The sequence below is a fragment of the Dreissena polymorpha genome, chromosome 2 (genome assembly GCF_020536995.1).
Source record: "Dreissena polymorpha isolate Duluth1 chromosome 2, UMN_Dpol_1.0, whole genome shotgun sequence".
NCBI classification, from domain to species: Eukaryota; Metazoa; Mollusca; class Bivalvia; order Myida; family Dreissenidae; genus Dreissena; species Dreissena polymorpha.
In genome coordinates, this window is record NC_068356.1 from 62,804,187 (window position 1) to 62,824,838 (window position 20,652).

The following is a 20,652-nucleotide window of genomic DNA, read 5'->3' on the forward strand; positions in this document are numbered from 1 at the left end:
GTGAAAATATTATGTGTTTAAATAATTTTGGTGGCTATGGTTAACAAGTGTCCACTTACCTATAGGAAAAGGAAAGCAAAGGCAACTAAATATACATTTTGAATTGAAAATTTAGCATAGTCAAGAAATTGAAATTCTTTGGCTGATGGTATCTGCCATACTTTTGTTTCCCTATTTTTAGCCTGCTTCCAGTTAGAGGGTAGCAAACTATGGAAACAGGTCACAAAAATAAGTAGCTTGATGCTTAATTCAAGTTCTTTGGTCGCCATGGTAAAATATTTTTCCGCTGGTTTCCAGGGAGAGGGTAGCCAACACGTCCCAGACGGAGATGAACGTCTTGTTCCTCAAGCCCAATGCCGAGTACACATTCTGGGTGTCTGCCTTCAACCAGTATGGGGTCACACAGGTGCCTGCCACTGTCAAGGTCAAAACACTAGAAGAAGGTATGTCAATCTGTGTTATTATGAGCCTCTTTCTGTGAAAATTGGGCTTAACACATGTGTGTCCCGGATTAGCCTGTGCAGTCAGCACTGACTAATCAGGGACCATACTTTCCGTCTTACAGTTGATTTTTATTTAAAGCAAACATTCTATAAAAGAAATTCAAATACGAGGTAGTTCTCATGAGTTGCCCGAAGTCAATCTCGGGTTCGGGTTCGCTTGTAAATATTCGGATATAATTTCAGAAAATTCACATGGAATATATTGTCACGCAAAAAATAAAAACAACCATTTTGAATCTCGTTAAATCTATGTTACCAGACCACATTTAGCGTTGAATTTCTGGCTTTTGCTATAAGGAACACTGATTTTTTATGTTTTAACTTTATTTTCCTAAATATTTGAGTGTTGATGGGGCTTTAATTCGTGTCTTCAGAGACATTACAAGAATTTGGTTGCTTTCAAATAATAACCTTTTCCCATTAAGAAGCAAAGTGAAAATGGCCATATGCAACCGTCATAATCTAGAACAGCCTTCGAGAAACTTCTGTCTGTTCAGGTTTTATGCTGGTTGCTGCTTAAGTATCTATGGGTTGGAAAGGAAAAATGAAAATTTTGATTATAATAAGAAAATTCTTTAATTCAATTTGATTTATTAGGGACTGCAAACGCACCAAATTCACATGCAATCAAGAGAGGGTTAGTAATAAATGCATTCCATGCTTTCAGAGGATGTGCCGACAGAGCCTATCAACGTGAGTGCCCTCCCCCTGACCCCTAAGAGCATCAAGGTCACGTGGGGGGAGCCCCTGCAGACCAAGGGCAGACTACTCAACTACGCCATCTACTATTATGTGGACGGCGATACAGAAGAGGAACAGGTGTGGTATAATTTATATTTATACATATATATATATATATACATTTGTATATATATAATGAATGAAGGCCTTTTTAGGGGTGTTAAACACACCCACTTCCTGCTGTGGTTTACAATCTTAAATCACAATAGTGATTTCTTAGTAAACATCATTACTTTTCCAACTCACAGTTAGTTCAAGAAAAGAATAGGAAAACAAGTGTCAATCGTAAACAATGCTCAATAAGCTTTTATTTAAAAAGCGCTTATTGTTCATAAACCTACACAGTGTTGAATTAGAATCTGTAGCTATTTCTGACACTTAAATTAGTTTTTAAAAGAATAAAGATAAAATGCACTTGACCAGTCTGGCTACTGACTTAGAATTTTAACTTGACCAAAGCAAGAATCCATTGCCCCAGTCCACAGTAGAGTGGGTTACGTCGAAGACTGTACTTAAAGAAATGTCGCTGCTTGTTTCCAGACGTCTATTGACACCACCAAGAGGGAGCATCTGTTCACAGACCTGCAGGAGTACCAGGAATACACATTCCGCGTCATTGCCAACAACACCAACGGCATAGGAGTCTCCTCCCCTGAGGTCACTGCAAGGACGTTCTCCGACGCTCCTTCTGATGCGCCACAGAATTTTACCATTGAGACTGCAAGCTCTACAGTATGATCAAATTAGACTTTTTATGCAACCGGATCGAAAGATTGAGGGCATATTGTTTTTGGCCTGTCTGCCTGTCTGTCATTCATTCATTCATTGTGTGTGTCCCAAAACTTTAACCTTGGTCATAAATGTTTGAATATTGAAGATAGCAACTTGATATTTGGCAGGCATGTGTATCTCATAAGCCGGACATTTTGAGTGGTGAAAGGTCAATTTCATCCTTCAAGGTAAAAAGTAAAAAAATACAATCCAAGGGAAGTAATAAGCTTTAAAAGGGAGATAATTTCTAAACCTGCCAAATGATATATTGAAATTTTATTTCAAATCGGTGCAATTGGGGGCATTGTGTTTCTTGCAAACGCATCTCTTGTTTTCTTCTAGGATTTAAGAATAGTCTAGCCTGATTTATTGCAGTTGCAGCATTTCATAATTAAAATTGCTAGTTCTATAAGTAATGGGCCACTCCCATGTATAATTCTGAATTGCGGAAAATGATAAATATTCTATCTTGCTATTGACAGAAATAAATTATTAAGACAACTATACCATATGATTTTAAATATTCATTTGCCATTAATGACGTTTCAGCTTGAACCCATGATATAATTGTGATGCATTGCAGAATATAACTGTCAAGATTGCTAGCTCTTCTTAGTTATTAACGATAGATGTTTTTATATAAAAATGAGACTTCAGTAGGTTTTTATGCCCCCCTTCGAAGAAGAGGAGGTATATTGTTTTGCACATGTGGGTCTTTCTGTCCGTCGGTCGGTCCCCCAGATGGTTTCTGGATGATAACTCAAGAACGCTTACGCCTAGGATCATAAAACTTCATAGGTACATCGATCATGACTGGCAGATGACCCCTATTGATTTTGAGGTCACTAGGTCAAAGGTCAAGGTCACATTGACTCGTTCTTGAATGCAGTTTATGACCACATTTGCAAATTATATTATGTTCTGGTGTCGTGTGGTCTCTGTCCCCACCAGATGGTTTCGGGATGATAACTCAAGAACGCTTACGCCTAGGTTCATGAAACTTCATAGGTACATTGATCATGACTGGCAGATGACCCCTATTGATTTTAAGGTCACTAGGTCAAAGGTCAAGGTCACAGTGACTCGAAATAGTAAAATGGTTCCGGATGATAACTTAACACTACTTACGCCTAGGATCATGAAACTTCATAGTTACATTGATCATGACTGGCAGATGACCCCTATTGATTTTCAGGTCACTAGGTCAAAGGTCAAGGTCACAGTGACAAAAAACGTAATCACACAATGGCTGCCACTACAACTGACTGCCCATATGTGGGGGCATGCATGTTTTACAAACAGTCCTTGTTAAATTATTATACCCCCACAAACGAAGTTTAGGGGGGTATATAGGAGTGAACTTGTCTGTCGGTCAGTCGGTCTGTCTGTAGGTCCGTATTAAGTGTCTGCTCTCTAATTCAAGTAGTTTTCATCCGATCTACACCAAACTTGGTCAGAAGTTGTATCTACATGATGTCTAGGCCAAGTTCGAACATGGGCCTTGCCGGGTCAAACACAAGGTCACAGGGTCACTTAGTGCGTTATAAACATTCAGCATGTTGTCTGCTCTCTAATTCAAGTAGTTTTCATCCGATCTTCACCAAACTTGGTCAGAAGTTGTATCTAGATGATCTTAAGGCCAAGTTGGAACATGGGCCTTGCCAGGTCAAAAACTAGGTCAAGGGGTCACTAAGTGTGTTTTTTAACATTTAGCATGATGTCCTCTCTCTTATTCAAGTAGTTTTAATCCGATCTTCACCAAACTTGGTCAGAAGTTTTATTTAGATGATCTGAAGGCCAAGTTCAAACATGGGCCATGCCGGGTCAAAAACTAGGTCACAGGGTCACTAGTACGTTTTACACATTGAGCATGGTGTTCGCTCTCTTTTTCAAGTAGTTTAAATCTGAACTTCACCACACTTGGTCAGAAGTTGTAACTGGATGATGGGTAGGTCAAGTTCGAACATGGGCCATGCCGGGTCATAAACTAGGTCACGGGGGTCACTTAGTGTGTTTTAAACATCACAATGTTGTCCGCTCTCTTATTCAAGTAGTTTTTATCCAATCTTCACCAAAATTGGTCTGAAGTTGTATGATGATAATGTCTAGGGCAAGTTTGAATATGGGTCATGCCGGGTCAAAAACTAGGTCACGGGGTATCTTAGTGCGTTTTAAACCTCACCATGTTGTCCGCTCTCTTATTCAAGTAATTTTCATCCAATCCTCACCAAACTTGGTCACAAGTTTTATCTAAATGATCTCTAGGACAAGTTTGAACATGGGCCATTCTGGGCCTAAAACTAGGTCACAGGGTCACTTAGTGCGTTTTTTAACATTCAGCATGGTGTCCGCTCTCTAATTTAAGTAGTTTACATCCGATCTTCACCAAACTTGGTCAGAAGTTTTATGGAGATGATCTTAAGGCCAAGTTAGAACATGGGCCTTTCTGGGTCAAACACTAGGTCAAGGGGTCACTAAGTGCGTTTTAAAAATTGAGCATGGTGTCCGCTGTTTTTTTGTGAAGACGACATGCAAAATATTATGTGTTAATACGGCATGTGGGGGTATTCGTCACGTCTGTGACAAAGCTCTAGTTTATCATGGTAGACAAGACCAATGTTAACCAAACTCTACTTGGGTTCCACTATTGAAACCCTCAAATTTTCTTGCTGTTACTAATTGCAATATTGCAAGGGAAAATATTATAAATTCTATAAATGCAATTCTCTATTATTGTCATTCTCAGAGCCTTGTGGTAAGATGGCAGGCCCCAAAAGAGGAACACCAGAACGGCAAAATCACGGGCTACAAGATACGTTACAAGAAGAAAGGGGCCAAGCAGGGGTCCACCGTTACCACGGCAGGGGATCGCATCCTGTACGCACTTACGGATCTAAAGAAGGACACGCAGTACCAGGTTCGAATCTCCGCCCAGACTGTCAATGGTAGTGGACCACCCACGGACTGGCTCACTGGGAAAACATATGCTGATGATCTTGATGGTAATATTTACATGTGTTGGTTATTATAAGTTTTAATTATCATGAAACATTATGTGAATATTTGGACACTGTTTTCTGTAATTATTAAATAGTGTTTGCTGTTATTAGCTCGGCTGTTTTCGGAGAAAACCCGAGGTATTGTCATAGCCAGCTTGTCGTGTCGTGTCCGTCGTCGTGATGTGTCCTTAGCTCGGCTGTTTTCGGAAAAAACTCGAGGTATTGTCATAGCCAGCTCCTTGTGTCATGTCGTGTCTGTCGTCGTGTCTTGTTTGTCTTCGTGTCGTCCACCGTCTGCGTCGTGCTAAAATCTTAACATTTTGTCAAGGTTTTGAGTATTAGCTCTAAAATCAAAGTGCTTCAACCTACAACTTTGAAACTTCATATAAAGCTGCACCTTGATGAGTTCTACATGCCACACCCATTTTTGGGTCACTAGGTCAAAGGTCAAGGTCACTGTGACCTCTAAAAAAATAAATTCTGACACGCTTTCATCTATTCAAAACTGGACCCGCAGCCGAGCGTGGCACCCGTTATGCGGTGCTCTTGTAAGGTTGTACCATCAAATCAGTGCATAATACTGTTTATAATCTGTTAATTTATTAATGATGTACGTTTTTTTAATTCAGAGACAGCAGTACCGGAAATCCCGGACAGACTTGTGGTCCGGCCTGGTCCAAACTCCCTGCTCGTTCAGTGGGTTCCCAACAGACGGTCAAAGTACCTTGTGCGCGGCTACTACCTTGGCTATGGGAAAGGGATTGCCGATGTGTATAGACAGGTGTTTGATGCGTCCACGTTTGATTACACAATTGAGAATCTTCGTAAGTATTTGGTGGTCTTTTAGGTGCTTAAAGAGTAGTAACTATGGAATTTTACTTGTTCTCACTTTTTATGAAATCATTTTTGTGGCCATTTTTCCTTACCTCTCATTGCATTGGGGCATTTGTTACTAACTGGCAAAAGTATGTACAATAAGTAGATCTACTGGTTAACGAGATAACACAAGAAAGTTTGAGTTTTTCCACTGCTGTGATATGCCTGAAATATTGTGAAAACAGGAAAACATCAAACTGAACAAACAAAGGAAATCTCCATTTGGTATTTTTTCTGTTTCTTTAGACCCGGCTTCCGAGTATGTTGTCTCCATCCGTGGTTACAACAATGTGGGTGAGGGACCCCCAAGATATGACACTGTCTTCACCCTGGAAGAAACAGGCAAGAGTGTTACAGTTAGATCTTTTATAGGAAAAAGTTTGTAGAATTGTTGCTGTATTTTCATTTATTTGTTCTGAAAACTTAGCATTTTACTGTCCTTTGTTATTTTTTAAAGTGAACAGTAATTTCAAACTGTAACCATCTTTACGTTATATAAAAATAAATATCTAAAAATTTAGCCAAATTATTGGTTCTAAGTTGTTTTGTTTCTTTTGCAATTAGTATTTTCACACATATTGTTTTCCCTTTAACTCGGAAGTGTTGACACCTTGGTCAACTCTTTTGTCAAAATGAAAACATTGTTTCTTTCATGAAATTACTCATTGATTTATTTTGGGTATACATATAATCTAATTTTGATGATTGTGATTTCAGCCGAGGAGCTGGTCACCCCAATGCTTCCCCCTATTGGCCTGAAGGCTATGGTGCTCTCGTATGACTCGGTAGTGCTCACGTGGACTGATAACTCACTGGGGAAAATACAGAGGATCACCGACAATCGCTTCTATACCATCAGGTAAAAAAATAGTTAATGATTTAAAATCAATCAAACAAAGGATATCATGTGGATAACTAATTTTGTTGAAAACTATTTATTAGGCTGGATGGCATCAGAAGCCTAAAATTGATTTAGACAACACTACACAACTGTGACCTCCACCTTTAATAAATATTTTATTTATTATTATTTACTATGGACACCTGTTGGGGAAGGGTCATAATTCACTTATCCTACTGAGATCATATAAAATGAAGCCCATAGTGGAATTAAGCAAGTCTTTCTGTTACTGATTTCTTACTGCACAATTAACTTTTAAATTGAACCTCTGAGATGTATTTTGTTTAGGTTAATGAGCCTTTGTATCTCAGAAGCAAAGTGAAAATGGCTATGTGCAAACAGCATTAAACCAGAATAGCCTGCAAGTAACTCACAGTCTGTTCAGGTTTTATGTTGTTTGCTGCTCATCAGTATCTTAGGGTTGGAAATGAAGCCTTTAAAACTTGAATCTAGTCAGAAAGGTCTTAAATTTAATTTACCTTTCTAAGGGACTACAAATGCGTCAAAATATATATGTTGTAAAGGGTTTATGAGCTTTTGTAACATGAAGAATACCAGTACATCATACAGGTTTGTGATACTAAAGCATGTTGGTCCATGACTAAATGCCTTACAGGCATGCTAAGCCATACAAATGAGACAGACCTGTTAGAGACCACGGATTATGAGTTTTCATTATAAATTGTCCTTTAATCCTTTCCCACTCAGAACCATATGAAAATCGCTACACTGCAACTCCAATATATCGTGGTTGAAGGGGTTCAAAGATCGCTACCGTGATATATCCGGCACGCAATATAAATTGTAAGGTTATGTATGCATGTATATGTATGCATTAGCATCGTTATGCAATCTCAAAACACGCTATTTATCTACCTTATTCAATTATGTGTTATATCCATATGTTATTCATTGGTATAACACAAAACATTATTCCTTGTGAGTATTTTCAAATGCATATAATTAAATTTGTAATCCGAAAAACATTGCCGAGTTGTATTGGTCAAGACAGCATGCACAAATTAGACCCATGTACAAAATGATGTCATTCATTCTCATGAAAAGCATGGAAAGCATGGGTTTTAATAGTAGTGCATTTTGACAAACTGAGGGATCTTTACCTCTAAATTAAAAGCAAGTAGTTTACATTCTATCTAACGCACACAGATTGTTGAGATAGGTCAGTATTGACTTGTGACATTTACAGTTATAATTGTGTACACCTTCATGTGTGCACTGGTGCGTTTCGGCAGTTCAAAGCAAATTTAATACAGAATGGTAACACCCGAAATGACCTATGATGTTTGACAAGAGGGGCTATTGTTTATAGCAGTACACAGGCGTTAAAGTGATTTGCAATGTAAGCAAACAATCTGGTCAAAACTGGATTATGAATGTTGGATTAAAGTTGGTGAAAAAAGGTAAAAATACTAGCTTGAAACGGATTTTAATTCATCAAATTCTCAGATTAAAACATTTTATTTGGGGACTATGCTCGTCAGATTTTTGGGAGCCATAGCGGATTCGCGATATATTGGACAACGCCATATATAACGGACCGTGATATATTGGAGTTGCAGTGTATATACAACCATCAACTGGCAAGCTGTTCAATTTGTATGCTGTTTGCTGCTCAGTAGTATAACAATGTTGGAAAATAACCCTTTAAAATCTGAATCTATTCAGAAATGTCTTTAATTAAATTTGATTTTCTAATGGACTACAAACGTGTCAAAATGCATGACCAAGCAGTTAAAAGATATATGATATGGTTACAGATATACGACCATGCCAAGCCGAGGTCGTTACCGTTACGAGAACAGCACGGAGTTGGTGAAGCATATCAACGACCTGCGACCCGACACAACATACGAGTTCAGTATCAAGGTCACCAAGGGGCGGCGAAGAAGTACCTGGTCCATGGCTGTCACAAACAAGACTAATGAAAATTGTAAGTTGAGTAGTGGGTTTTAACCTTTTCCTGTTCAGAAGCAAAATAAAAATGGCTATATGCAACCAGCATAAAGCCACAACAGCCTGTTACTTGCAGGCTGTTCAGGTTTTATTCTGTTTCTGCTCATTAGTACCTAGGGGTTTAAAATGAAGCTTTCAAAACTTGAACCTACTAAGAAAGGTCTTTAATTTAAATAGATTTTCCAAGGTACTGCAAATGGGTAAAAATGCGCATCTGCATGGTAATGGGTTCAGTATTATGTTTAAGAATTGGCTTTGCAGGAGCACTTCATCTATGGCTATTTAAATCTAGATGCATGAAAATTGTATGTTAAGAAATGGGTTTTTAAAACAGAATAATGATTGGCTTTACAAAATAAAACACACGTTTTGACTTGTCATTCGTCGTTAAAAAAATACTGTTGTCAATCTTAAAAAGCACTCGCAAGAAAAAAAGTTACTTTTTTCACAAATTTGTAGTCATGGACAAATAAAACACTTGATATGTGTTTCTGAAATTGTGGCTGTATCCAGTGCACTTGCAGGTAAGTACGGAGGTAAATACGGGGTGTTGAAGAACAATTTGGTCCATGGCTGTTACAGACAAAATTTGCACAGATTGTGATTGGCATATAGGTTTTGTAGTTATCAGAAATGTTGTTGGGCCTTTTTTCACATGTAATACATCCCAAATATTTTTGCTTGTAAGCCCCAGGAACCATGCCTAGGGACCTTACTCCAGTACCCGTGGAGGGCAACCCTCTGTCTGTGACCTTGAACTGGCAGCCACCACAGCGACCCAATGGCCTGATTACTGGTAAGTACAGGTCAAGGTTCCTTATCTGAATTTGCTGGTATCTTGTGCGTAGAAAATCACTACTATCAGTAACCTCAACAGTGTTAGTGAATCTTATATTACAAACCAATGGCTTTGCAACTGGAAAATACTGGCAAATGTAGTTCAGATGATAATCTCAGCTTTCTGGTCAATTTTCCGTCTTCTGTGGTCTTAACAAAATCACAAGGTTCAGTAATATCATCAATCATATTGAATTATACCTTGATATTTGACCTTTGCAGCATTTTTTTTCTGGATAATTGGTAGGTTAAATATCAAGGCCATTTTGATTGACAACACATTCATGTTTTTTCTCCATGATGCGTAATCATGTCTTAAGCTATTGTTAAGGAATTAAATAAATTCATCAAATATCACAAATATAATGTCATTTTTTGAAAATCACAAAAATGTTGACACATGTTGCAAGATTGTCCAATCTTGTCTGCTGCATTGTGTAGATGCTTTGTGGATTGTTGCTAGGCATTTTGAGTTGTGTATGTATATGCTTTAATTAACAACTTTTAACAACAGTTTTATTTATCAGATTCTCTGCATATTGCATATTAGCAATTCGTTGTGTTTAAATAGAAAAAATACTTATGTTTGTAGCCATGCAACATTCTTAAAATCTGTTTGATCTTTTTCAGCTCATACCTGTCTCTCACTATTGTAGTTGTAATATTAATTAATAATACTCATTAATTTTTTCGCAACAAGTAAGTTATTTTTCTGAAAGTGACCAGAATATTGAATCATCAACGTTGCCAATTTTGAGGGGGTTTAGGTAAACTTGAGAGTTAAAAATTATGTTATGAATAAAATTTCATATGGTAAGACAACAGTTAGTGGCGGCCACATTGTGTACGTAACTTTTTGATTCTCTTGTGAATCTCAAATTGCACATTGATATGTACTACCTCTTTAAATCAGAGATTGCACATCACTATGTGCCGTCACATTTTAATAAGCCGGTTCTACATTTTTATGTCCCCCAGTCTATACTGGGGGAACATATTGTTTTTGCCCTGTCTGTTGGTTTGTTTGCGTCAAATTTTAACATTGGCCATAACTTTTGCAATATTGAAGATAGCAACTTAATATTTGGCATGCATGTGTATCTCATGGAGCTGCACATTTCGAGTGTTGAAAGGTCAAGGTCATCTTTCAAAGTAAAAGGTCAAATATATGGGGGTGGGGGAATAGTGTTTCACAAACACATCTTGTTTTGTAATAAAATTGCCTTTGTTAATCTCTGATTTCACATCACTATTTATCTTTTCTAGTGTGGAATAACAAAATTGAGTTGAGTACCCAACATTGCAAACCTGACCATTAGTGCTGCAACAATACGCCAAAAACCGTATTGCAATATATTGTCAGTTTAAAAACCCGTATTGCAATATATCGCAATATATTGCTAACTTGTACCAGATTATAACTTGCCAATTACCCGATAATCCCGTACATTCCAGTTTTATAGCAAATTCTGGTAAATATTTACTATAAATGTGCTCAAGAATTACAAGAAACACAAACATTTGCACATTATCTTAAGTATCAAATACATTTTGGCATTTGTTACTATTTAAAGATGTGATGAAATCACGTCCAACCGGGGCGTTTTTTTTCCCACAGAACACACGTACATTGCGTAATGTGATGTTCCCGCTTTTATACAACACAAAATACACCCATACTTTCCATGCGACGTTCTACATGTCTGCATAATTTTCGCGCGCTTTTTATTGAGACAAAGGATAAAGCACTTTTTATTTGACGCTAGAATTTTGTATTGTCGCGTTAGCATTAAAATTTGGAAGCGTGTTTCCGAAATTCGGATTACAAATTTAATAATGCTCAATTCAGAATTGAACGAAACATGTGCAGTTGTGCGCAATTAATCCAATGATAATCTGTTCAAAAGCATCGAACAAATGCTCCCATGTAACAACACTACTCCGTATAATACACTTTTTAGAATGCTATTTTTACGTAAAAAATTATTTACACCGCTTTGTTTTGTTTACCTAGATATCATTATTTCGGATGGCTTTTCTAAATGAAATGTGAATACATTTTTGTAAAATGTTCGTACCGGTATGATGAAAATCGTATCGCAATACAATATGCGGATTGCGTATTGCGATATATACTGATATACCGGTATATTGTTGCAGCACTACTGACCATGGCCTCTGAAACTGATTGTGCAAAAGAGCTTTGCATGGTTAGCGCATGACTTAACTAAATGTTACTTTTTTAACGATTTTGGATCCACTTTTTCTGTAAAAGCATGGAATGATGCCTGCAAAAACTGACTTTTTATACCCAATCGAACAATGTTTGTAGGGGGTATACTGGAATCACACAGTCTGTTGGTCGGTTGGTTTTTATGCCCCCGGTAGGGTGGCATATAGCAATTGAACTGCCCGTCAGTGTGTCAGTATGTGTGTATGTCAGTCAGTCTGTCTGTCTGTCTGAAAACTTTAATGGCCATAACTTTTTCAATATTGAAGATAGCAACTTGATATTTGGCATGCATGTGCATCTCACGGAGCTGCACATTTTGAATGGTGAAAGGTGAAGGTCAAGGTCATCCTTCAAGGTCAAATGTCTAGTATATGGCGTCTGTCCGTCCGTCTAAAAACTCTTTAACATTGGCCATAACTTTTTCACTATTGAAGATAGCAACTTGATATTTGGCATGCATGTGTATCTCATGGAGCTGAACATTTTGAGTGGTGAAAGGTGAAGGTCAAGGTCATCCTTCAAGGTAAAATGTCAAATATATGGCGTCTGTCCATCCGAAAACTTTAACATTGGCCATAACTTTTGCAATATTCAAGATAGCAACTTGATATTTGGCATGCATGTGCATCTCACGGAGCTGCACATTTTCAGTGGTGAAAGGTGAAGGTCAAGGTCATCCTTCAAGGTCAAATGTCTAATATATGGCGCCTGTCCGTCCGTCCAAAAACTTTAACATTGGCCATAACTTTTTCAATATTGAAGATAGCAACTTGATATTTGGCATGCATGTGTATCTCATGGAGCTGAACATTTTGAGTGGTGAAAGGTGAAGGTCAAGGTCATCCTATAAGGTCAAATGTCAAATATATGGCGTCTGTCCGTCTGAAAACTTAAAATTGGCCATAACTTTTTCAATATTTAAGATAGCAACTTGATATTTGGCATGCATGTGTATCTCATGAAGCTGCACATTTTGAGTGGTGGAAGTTCAAGGTCATGGTCATCCTTTAAGGTCAAAGGTCCAAAAAAATAAAATCAAAGCGGCGTTCTCATGAAGCTGCACATTTTGAGCGGTGGAAGTTCAAGGTCAAGGTCATCCTTCAAGGTCAAAGGTCAAACTTTTTTTTTTGTTCGAAGCGGCGCAATAGGGGGCATTGTGTTTCTGATTAACACATCTCTTGTTTGCTCTGCACTTGAACATTTTGTCTCACAAACTTATCCATTAGTTTTCTGCCTAACAATATGAAACTTAATAGATATGTTGTTTATATTATTTGGAAGTGCAAGATTTTAAGTCTTTTTGCTAGATTCTTTGCAAGATGTTTTATTTTACATATCACACTATTTACTGCAGATTTATGTGTCCTTGAACATACCAAATGTATTAATTTATGACAGAAGCTTTTTATATCTTGGTGTGCGATTAATTTGAAGTACCAAACGACAAAAGATTGTGATTAACTTAACACACACCCAAGTTTTGCACCTGATTGAAATGAGCCATGGGGGGGTCATCTCCAATTACTGTTCTTATTTATGCTGTAATATTATTGGCTTACACACTCATCTGCTCATATCTTGCCTTCATTTCAGAGGATGACCCAATTGAAAGTAACAAAACTTCCTTCGATTTTGTTCCAATTATGTCCATGCATGTTGTATACAAGTGTGTCTGCAGATTGAATGCTTATTGTTAAAATGTATCTGACTTAGAAAAGCTAAGCAGATAAAGTATTGCTTTGTTAGATTTGCTAAACATCGCTCACCTGTTTATTTGAAATATTATTTTCTGTGCAAATAACATTGCAGTTTGAAGTGAATTGATAATAATTTTTCTTACAAATATTTTGATTGTTGTATTTAAAACTACTAGTTTTTAATTGGAGACGACATTTGGCACATACTTTTCTCTTTTGATCTTCTCTTTAATTGCTTGAAGTTATTAACCATGATAAGGTACTGTTAGATTTATTTGGCATACAAGCTTATTTTTTGCAGACACTCATTCTTGATTTGCGTTATGATTATGTTTCCTGCATGGGGTAAGCAAACATTTTTTAAATGTAGCATCTTTTCTAGTGCTTTAATATATTTAATTGTAAATAAGCAATTTCTCTATTTGTGTATTTAGGTTATGAAAAATAAAACGGCAGTGAAATATAACCAAATCAATACTTCAATAAGATGGTTTCTTTAAAAATATACTACTGCCAGTGTTTATGGCTTTGGATTGAATTTGTATTTGCCATTATATTGCTTACCTCGTGCTCCTTTTAAATTTGTGGTGACGTTTGCATTTGCCATAATTGTGTGTTTAAATATGCCATTTATTTGATGTTTGGTATAGAAAATTGTGTCAGTTGTTTGTGTATACAAAATGTTTAGTTTGTGTTATGACTATAATATATTTTCTTGCAGTTCTTTTTAGCTCATCTGAGCTCAACAGGCTCATGGTGAGCTTTTGTGATCGCCTTTTTCTGTGTTTTGTCTTGCATTGTGTGTCGTCAACATTTTCCTTGTTTTGACATTCTAGAAGCCACATTTATTTCTGATCTTCATGAAACTTGGTCAGATGATTTGTCCCAATGATATCCATGATTATTCTAAAAATATGGCTGCGAAGGGGCGGGGCATTTTTCCTTATATATTGCTGTAGTAAAACTTGTAGCACTCAGAAGTCTCTTTTTTGGTCCAATCTTCATGAAACTTGGTCAGAACATTTGTTTTATTGATATCTGGGCCGAGTTGGTAAATGGTTTTCATCTGTGCATAAACATGGGCACCAGGGGACGGGGCATTTTTCATAATATGGCTTTAGTAAAACCTTGTTAACTTTCTACTTGATATTTTGGCCAAGTTTGACAATGGTTTCATTAGCATCTCAAAAGTTGCTGTGAGAAGTTCAGACTCCTGAAGACTCAGGTGAGCAACAGTGGGCCTCTGGCCCTCTTGTTTATGTAGAGTCCAGCTCTATTGTTTGTTGATTGTAGCACTTTCTCAGTTCTGTTTGGTATTTCAGTTCTGCTTAATTTTGAACCTTAAAAAGTGTCACATAATCTTTGACCTTGAAACATTTTCACAGGTTTAATTTAAACGTTTGATACTGGAAAGTGTCATGTTTTAACTTTTGATGTGTTACATAGTTTTATGACCTTAAACAAGTGGCATATTGATTTTTATGTTCAACCCTTAAAACTTGCCACATTTTTTAATTGTTACAGTTATGTTTTGCTCTGTTTTCTTGTACGTCTTTGCTCTAGACTGTTTAGCATTGTGTAGGATATTGTGGCCTTATTGTATGTCTTCTTACTGTGAGAACAACAAAACACGTACGGAGGAACTGATTTATCAGAAACAAATATCATGTTTCTTTACTCAATTAAATGATCTGTTTGCCTGTTTATGAAAAGGTCATGTGAATGATTTTTTTCCTAGAATGTTCACTAAACAAAATCAATACAGAACCAATAAAAACATTTATGGAAGAGCTTCTGTTTTTTTCTTATATCTATACAGGTCAGGAAAAAAGTGTGACTTACAAATTCTTACAATCAAAGATATCAGATAGTTAGTTTCTGTATGATAATTCCACTGCCAACAACATTTTTTTCTCTTTAAATGTCTCATAACAAAAAGCAGTTGATGACATCTACTCTTCTGAATATTTTCAGGTTACCTAGTGTTCTACACGACAGACAACACAAAGGACGACCGAGACTGGGTGGTAGAGGGCGTCCTGGGAGAGAAGCTCTCCATGACCATCACTGACCTGACCCCCGACACGACATACTACTTCAAAGTGCAGGCAAGAAATAGCAAGGGCTACGGGCCCATGTCTCAAACTAGATTCTACAAAACTCCCAAAGGTGAGGATGTTTTTGTTTTGGTTTCCTATGCATGAATCCGATACAGCTACCAATGCAATAAACTATCCTCTTCTTGCTGCTTAGAGTGTTGTTTTTTTGGTCTACAATTCCCAATACAAGGTTTTTAAAAAAAGTCTTTTTAAATAGATTACAACATTTAGATATACAGCTCTGGACGTTGAACCTAGTATAACATTGGCAACACTTTTATTCTCAATGTTAAAGTATTTGTTTGCAAAAAAACACCAACAATGTCCCAATGTTAGTTGAAACAGCATGATTTTTATATCGGCTGTTTTCGGAGAAAACCTGAGGTATTGTCATAGCCAGCTCTTTGTTTTGTGTCGTGTCTTTCTGCTGTCCGGTGTCCGCCGTGCTAAAACCTTAACATTGGCTTTTAAATCAAAGTGCTTCCACCTACAACTTTGAAACTTCATATGCAGATGCACCTTCATGAGTTCTACATGCCACACCCATTTTTGGGTCAAAGGTCAAGGTCACTGTGACCTCTATAAAAAAAAATTCTGACAAGCTTTCATTTATTCAAAACTGCACCTGCAGCCAGCCGAGCGTTGGCACCTGTTATGTGGTTCTCCTGTTTATTTTCCCAATCAAAGAGCTTCGGCCTGATTCCAAAACTGATGAATTAAACCACTTGCCAATATAGATTGAGAATTCTAAATAAAAATGATATTTCATCTGGTCACAATGATCTGCATATTCTCTAGTACTCAGGCTAGCACTACAGGTCATCATGGCTCTCTGATTTGATATTCAAAAGATTAAGCTATACCAAAACATGATTAGAGTTTGAGAATGGTTCCAAAATAATCCCTTCCATGGAATGGGGTACTTTTCCTTATGTTGTTAATTCTTCTTGCTCAGTGCAGTTTACCTTTTTAAGGACATCCAGGGCAGTGTTTGCCTATTGCTTCGTTCTCAAAAGCTTTGGCAGTTGTTGATGTAGATTTTTGGAGACAGTTTCAACAGAAAAAAACTATTGAATGCTTAACTGTAGTGTTGTCTTGTATGGATATTAAACACACGCTAATCTCCATTAAATTTTAGTAATTTCTGGTTCTCACCGTGAGAGAATTGTTTGTAATATGCAAAAGATAAGAGTTTTACACACACATCATTTTCCTTTCAGGTTCAGCCATAGTGGATATCAGGAAGACAGTCCCAGGTGGAGGTCCAGGCCTGGGACCTAGTGAGGTTACAAATGAAGGTCAGTTAACCCTTTGCATGCTGGGAAATTTGTCGTCTTCTAAAATGTCGTGTGCTGAATTTCTTAAATTAGCATTTTCTTCGATTTTTTTCAAAGAATAATTTCAGAATAGCAAACAGTTTGAATCCTGATGTGACGCCACGTTTTGTGGCGTCTCATCTGGATCCAAACTGTTTACAAAGGCCTTCAAAATTCGGTTCCAGCACTGAAAGAGTTAAGGGGCCTGGATTGTGTTTCCTTATTCAGATGGGTCGGGTTAAGGGGCATTGATCGTGTTTCCTAATTAATTTCCTTATTCAGATGGGTCTTGCAAAGGGATCTAATCCCAATAACCCACAATACAAGAAAGCTTATCAAAGTTATCATTATTGTTTGTTTATTTCTCATGATAATGTCCAGTCCATTGAAAACCAAGACTACACCAATCCAGTTTGCATCCAAGGTTTTAATTATCCAAAATAATAAAGCTATAAATAGTTTCCTTGTATTGATCCATAAAAAAACGGTTTAAATAATTGGTAAAAAAAATGACTGTAAATGTCTTGGGGGTTCGAGAAGGATACACTTTTAACATTTTTGCTAGGGCCATTTCAATTGTTGAGCATTAAGCTATTGTAAGTAAATGTGAATCAATTTTTATGCCCCCGGATCGAATGATCGGGGGTTTATTGTTTTTGGTCTGTCTGTCTTTCACATTGTATGTGCCCCAAAACTTTAACCTTGGTCATAACTTTTGCAATATTGATGATAGCAACTTGATTTTTGACATGCATGTGTATCTCATGGAGCTGCACATTTTGAGTGGTGAAAGGTCAAGATCAAGGTCATCCGTCAAGGTCAAAGGTAATCAAAAAATCAAAGCGGAACATTAGGGGCATTGTGTTTCTGCCAAACACATCTCTTGTTTTGAACTAAATTTTGTGGATTTTTGTTTGTCCCCCCTACCACAAATTTTAATGTTTATTGAAGGTTCTTATCCAAAGAAAGTCTTATATCAGATTTTGTAAAGAATCCACAAATATGAAATCCAACAAATATGTCCAAATTTGTATGTTAATTAAATGATATAAATCCCCAGTGGACAAGATGTTTTCATGTATAATAGGATAAAGTTATGAATTAAATAGAAAAGGAAATTAGAATTGGTTATTGCTGGTTATTGCTGTTCTTTAATTAAGTTTTGATACTCCTGCAAAGCAACATAAACCAATATTATGACCCATAAAATTGTAAGCAAACTTGCAAATAATTTTGATTTTCATGTCTAAACATTTAGGAATAGAGGATTTCCAAAATTATGGTTTACTAATATACAGCCACAATTTTCTAATATTACTCTGTGAATAGACTAAAACAAATATGCACAAACTTTTGCAATTGAGTCTGTAACTATACATATCATATAGTAATGCTTACAATTATTAAGGACGCATGCACTTTACACAAACTGGACGGTCCTTATGCCAATTACAGGTACTTCTGCTGATGGTGGTGATGACAAGAAGGGTGGGGTAGGGGGCCTGTCACAGAATGTGATGATCATCATCATTGCGTGTGTGGTGGGTGCCACCTTTTGTATAGTGGTGGCAGTAATCACAGTCTTCTTGTGCAGGCGAAGGGAACCGGCTGATAGGAACAGAATGTAAGTTGGGAAACTGACAGATAGGAACATAATGTAAGTTGGAGAACCGGTTTATAGGAACAGAATTTAACTTGGGTAACTGCTGATAGGAACAGAATATTATTTGGGGAACTGGCTCATAGGAACAGAATGTAAGTTGGGAAACAGGCCATTAGAAACTGAATGAAAGTTGGAAAATCTCTGATAGGAACAGAATGTAAGTTGGGAAAACAGCAGATAGGAACAGAATATATGTTGGTGATGTTAGTTGGTAAACTGGCATATAGCAACAGAATGTAAGTTGGGGAACTGGCTGATAGGAACAGAATGTAAGTTGGGGAACCAGCAGATAGGAACAGAATGTAAGTTGGGGAACTGGCTGATGGGAACAGAATGTAAACTGGGGAACCAGCAGATAGGTACAGAATGTAAGTTGGGGAAGTGGCTGAGAGGAACAGAATGTAAGTTGGGGAACTGGCTGATAGGAAACAGAATGTAAGTTGGGGAACCAGCAGATAGGTACAGAATGTAAGGTGGGGAACTGGCTGATAGGAACAGAATGTAAGTTGGGAACTGGCTGATAGGAACAGAATGTAAGTTGGGGAACCAGTGGGTATGCATATGATGTATTTTTGGAACTTTCTATAATTAATGTTATTAGGGAAACAACAGGAATATAATAAAATTAGGAGAAATTAGTAAGTAGGCATAATATTTATTTTTTGCAAGTGTGTGGGAACATGATGCATGTAGGGAAGCAGTTGAATAGGAAAAGATTTTTATTGGAGATCAGAGAGAGATACAAGATGAAAGGTGGGAACCAGTGGGTTGGAACAGAATGTATGTTTGGGAACCAATGGCTAGGGACTTAATGCAAGGACAGAATGCAAATTTGGAAAATGATTGATAGGAATGGATTGTATGTTGGGAACTTGTGGGTAGAACTTTCTTCCTGCCAAAATTCAAATGTTGAGTGCTCCATGATTTCATTGCATGTTTCTTAATCCCACAATTCAACATATTTACATAAGTAGTGCTAGTATGTAGAAAGGTTGCCCCATAAAATCCATAAACCATCTGATAAAACTCACTTTTTTTATCGTACTGTTCATTTCCTCACTTTCCTCTCATATAGGACCAGTTTGTACAAGGGCTCGCCACAGAAGTCTAAGTCCCCCAAGCCCTCAGGCCCTTCTATCGAGGGTCAGCCACCTGACCTCTGGATAAATCACGATAAGCTGAGCAAGGATGATCGGGTCGAGTCTTCCATCTCTGTAGCTTCCACCAGACGTAACTCACTGAGCAGCGTGCATACAAACATACCTGGTAATAAAATTGGTGACAAATTAGCTCTTTGATTGGGATCTCACAAAGATCCTTAAAAAATCAGTTTGACAACTTTCAATTGAAAATCTGTATTTTCCTTATTCACACCCTGTTGTCTGAAAATAAGATTTCTGTTGTGTCTTGTTAGTGAAACTGTGACGCATATGTTACCTTTTTACAGAAAGTTCCTATTTTTTTTCACACCTTTCAACAAATTGGAAATCAGTTTCTTGCCATTTTTACCTACAAAAACTCTTAATACACCAAGCATCACAATTAATCTTGATTAACCATCAAGAAATTGGTTGACCTGTGAAAGTTCTTGTTAAGGCAGGCATCTTTTGGTCTGTTTAAGAATGTTTGAGTACATACAATTAGCCTAGTTGACCAATTAAACACTTGTTACAAAAAGTATAACCTTTTTCCATGGATCAACTGATCAGAAATCAAGTCTCTTTCCTTATGGACCAATGACATCACTTTTATCACTTATCAACCAATCACAATTTAGTTACATTCCCAGTTGACCAATGAAAACCCTTGTTACAGCAGACATCTACACCCAGTCAGGCAGTGAGGCAGAGGAAAGACTGCTTCCCCCCAGCTATAACCAGCTTCCCAACAGTCAACAACGCAACATCATCCGACCTAAACCTCTCAAGTTGTCAGTGGATGCCCAGACACACATCAGAGAGCGTATGTTAAAAACTAAATGTTTATTTTTTACAAAAGAACCAACACAAATATGGACTTTCCTTTGTCTCTCATTTTGACCC

The 20,652-nt window shown here is 37.2% G+C and overlaps 1 protein-coding gene across 7 annotated transcripts in view; it reads left to right on the plus strand.

The window, feature by feature from the left end:
• The window catches only part of LOC127867308 (neogenin-like), a 100,472-nt gene that overhangs the window by 65,960 nt on the left and 13,860 nt on the right, over positions 1-20,652 (plus strand). For 3 of the 7 annotated variants that reach the window (XM_052408373.1, XM_052408376.1, XM_052408379.1), the window contains exons 13-27: positions 298-443; positions 1,171-1,322; positions 1,785-1,976; positions 4,762-5,017; positions 5,644-5,838; positions 6,137-6,232; positions 6,608-6,749; positions 8,570-8,742; positions 9,454-9,561; positions 13,429-13,446; positions 15,507-15,701; positions 16,852-16,929; positions 18,403-18,571; positions 19,686-19,876; positions 20,426-20,572. In XM_052408373.1, coding sequence (XP_052264333.1) covers positions 298-443; positions 1,171-1,322; positions 1,785-1,976; positions 4,762-5,017; positions 5,644-5,838; positions 6,137-6,232; positions 6,608-6,749; positions 8,570-8,742; positions 9,454-9,561; positions 13,429-13,446; positions 15,507-15,701; positions 16,852-16,929; positions 18,403-18,571; positions 19,686-19,876; positions 20,426-20,572 — 2,258 coding nt within the window. The remainder of the gene's footprint in view (positions 1-297; positions 444-1,170; positions 1,323-1,784; positions 1,977-4,761; positions 5,018-5,643; positions 5,839-6,136; positions 6,233-6,607; positions 6,750-8,569; positions 8,743-9,453; positions 9,562-13,428; positions 13,447-15,506; positions 15,702-16,851; positions 16,930-18,402; positions 18,572-19,685; positions 19,877-20,425; positions 20,573-20,652) is intronic. The other 4 variants (XM_052408377.1, XM_052408380.1, XM_052408374.1 and 1 more) reach the window with 3 other exon arrangements.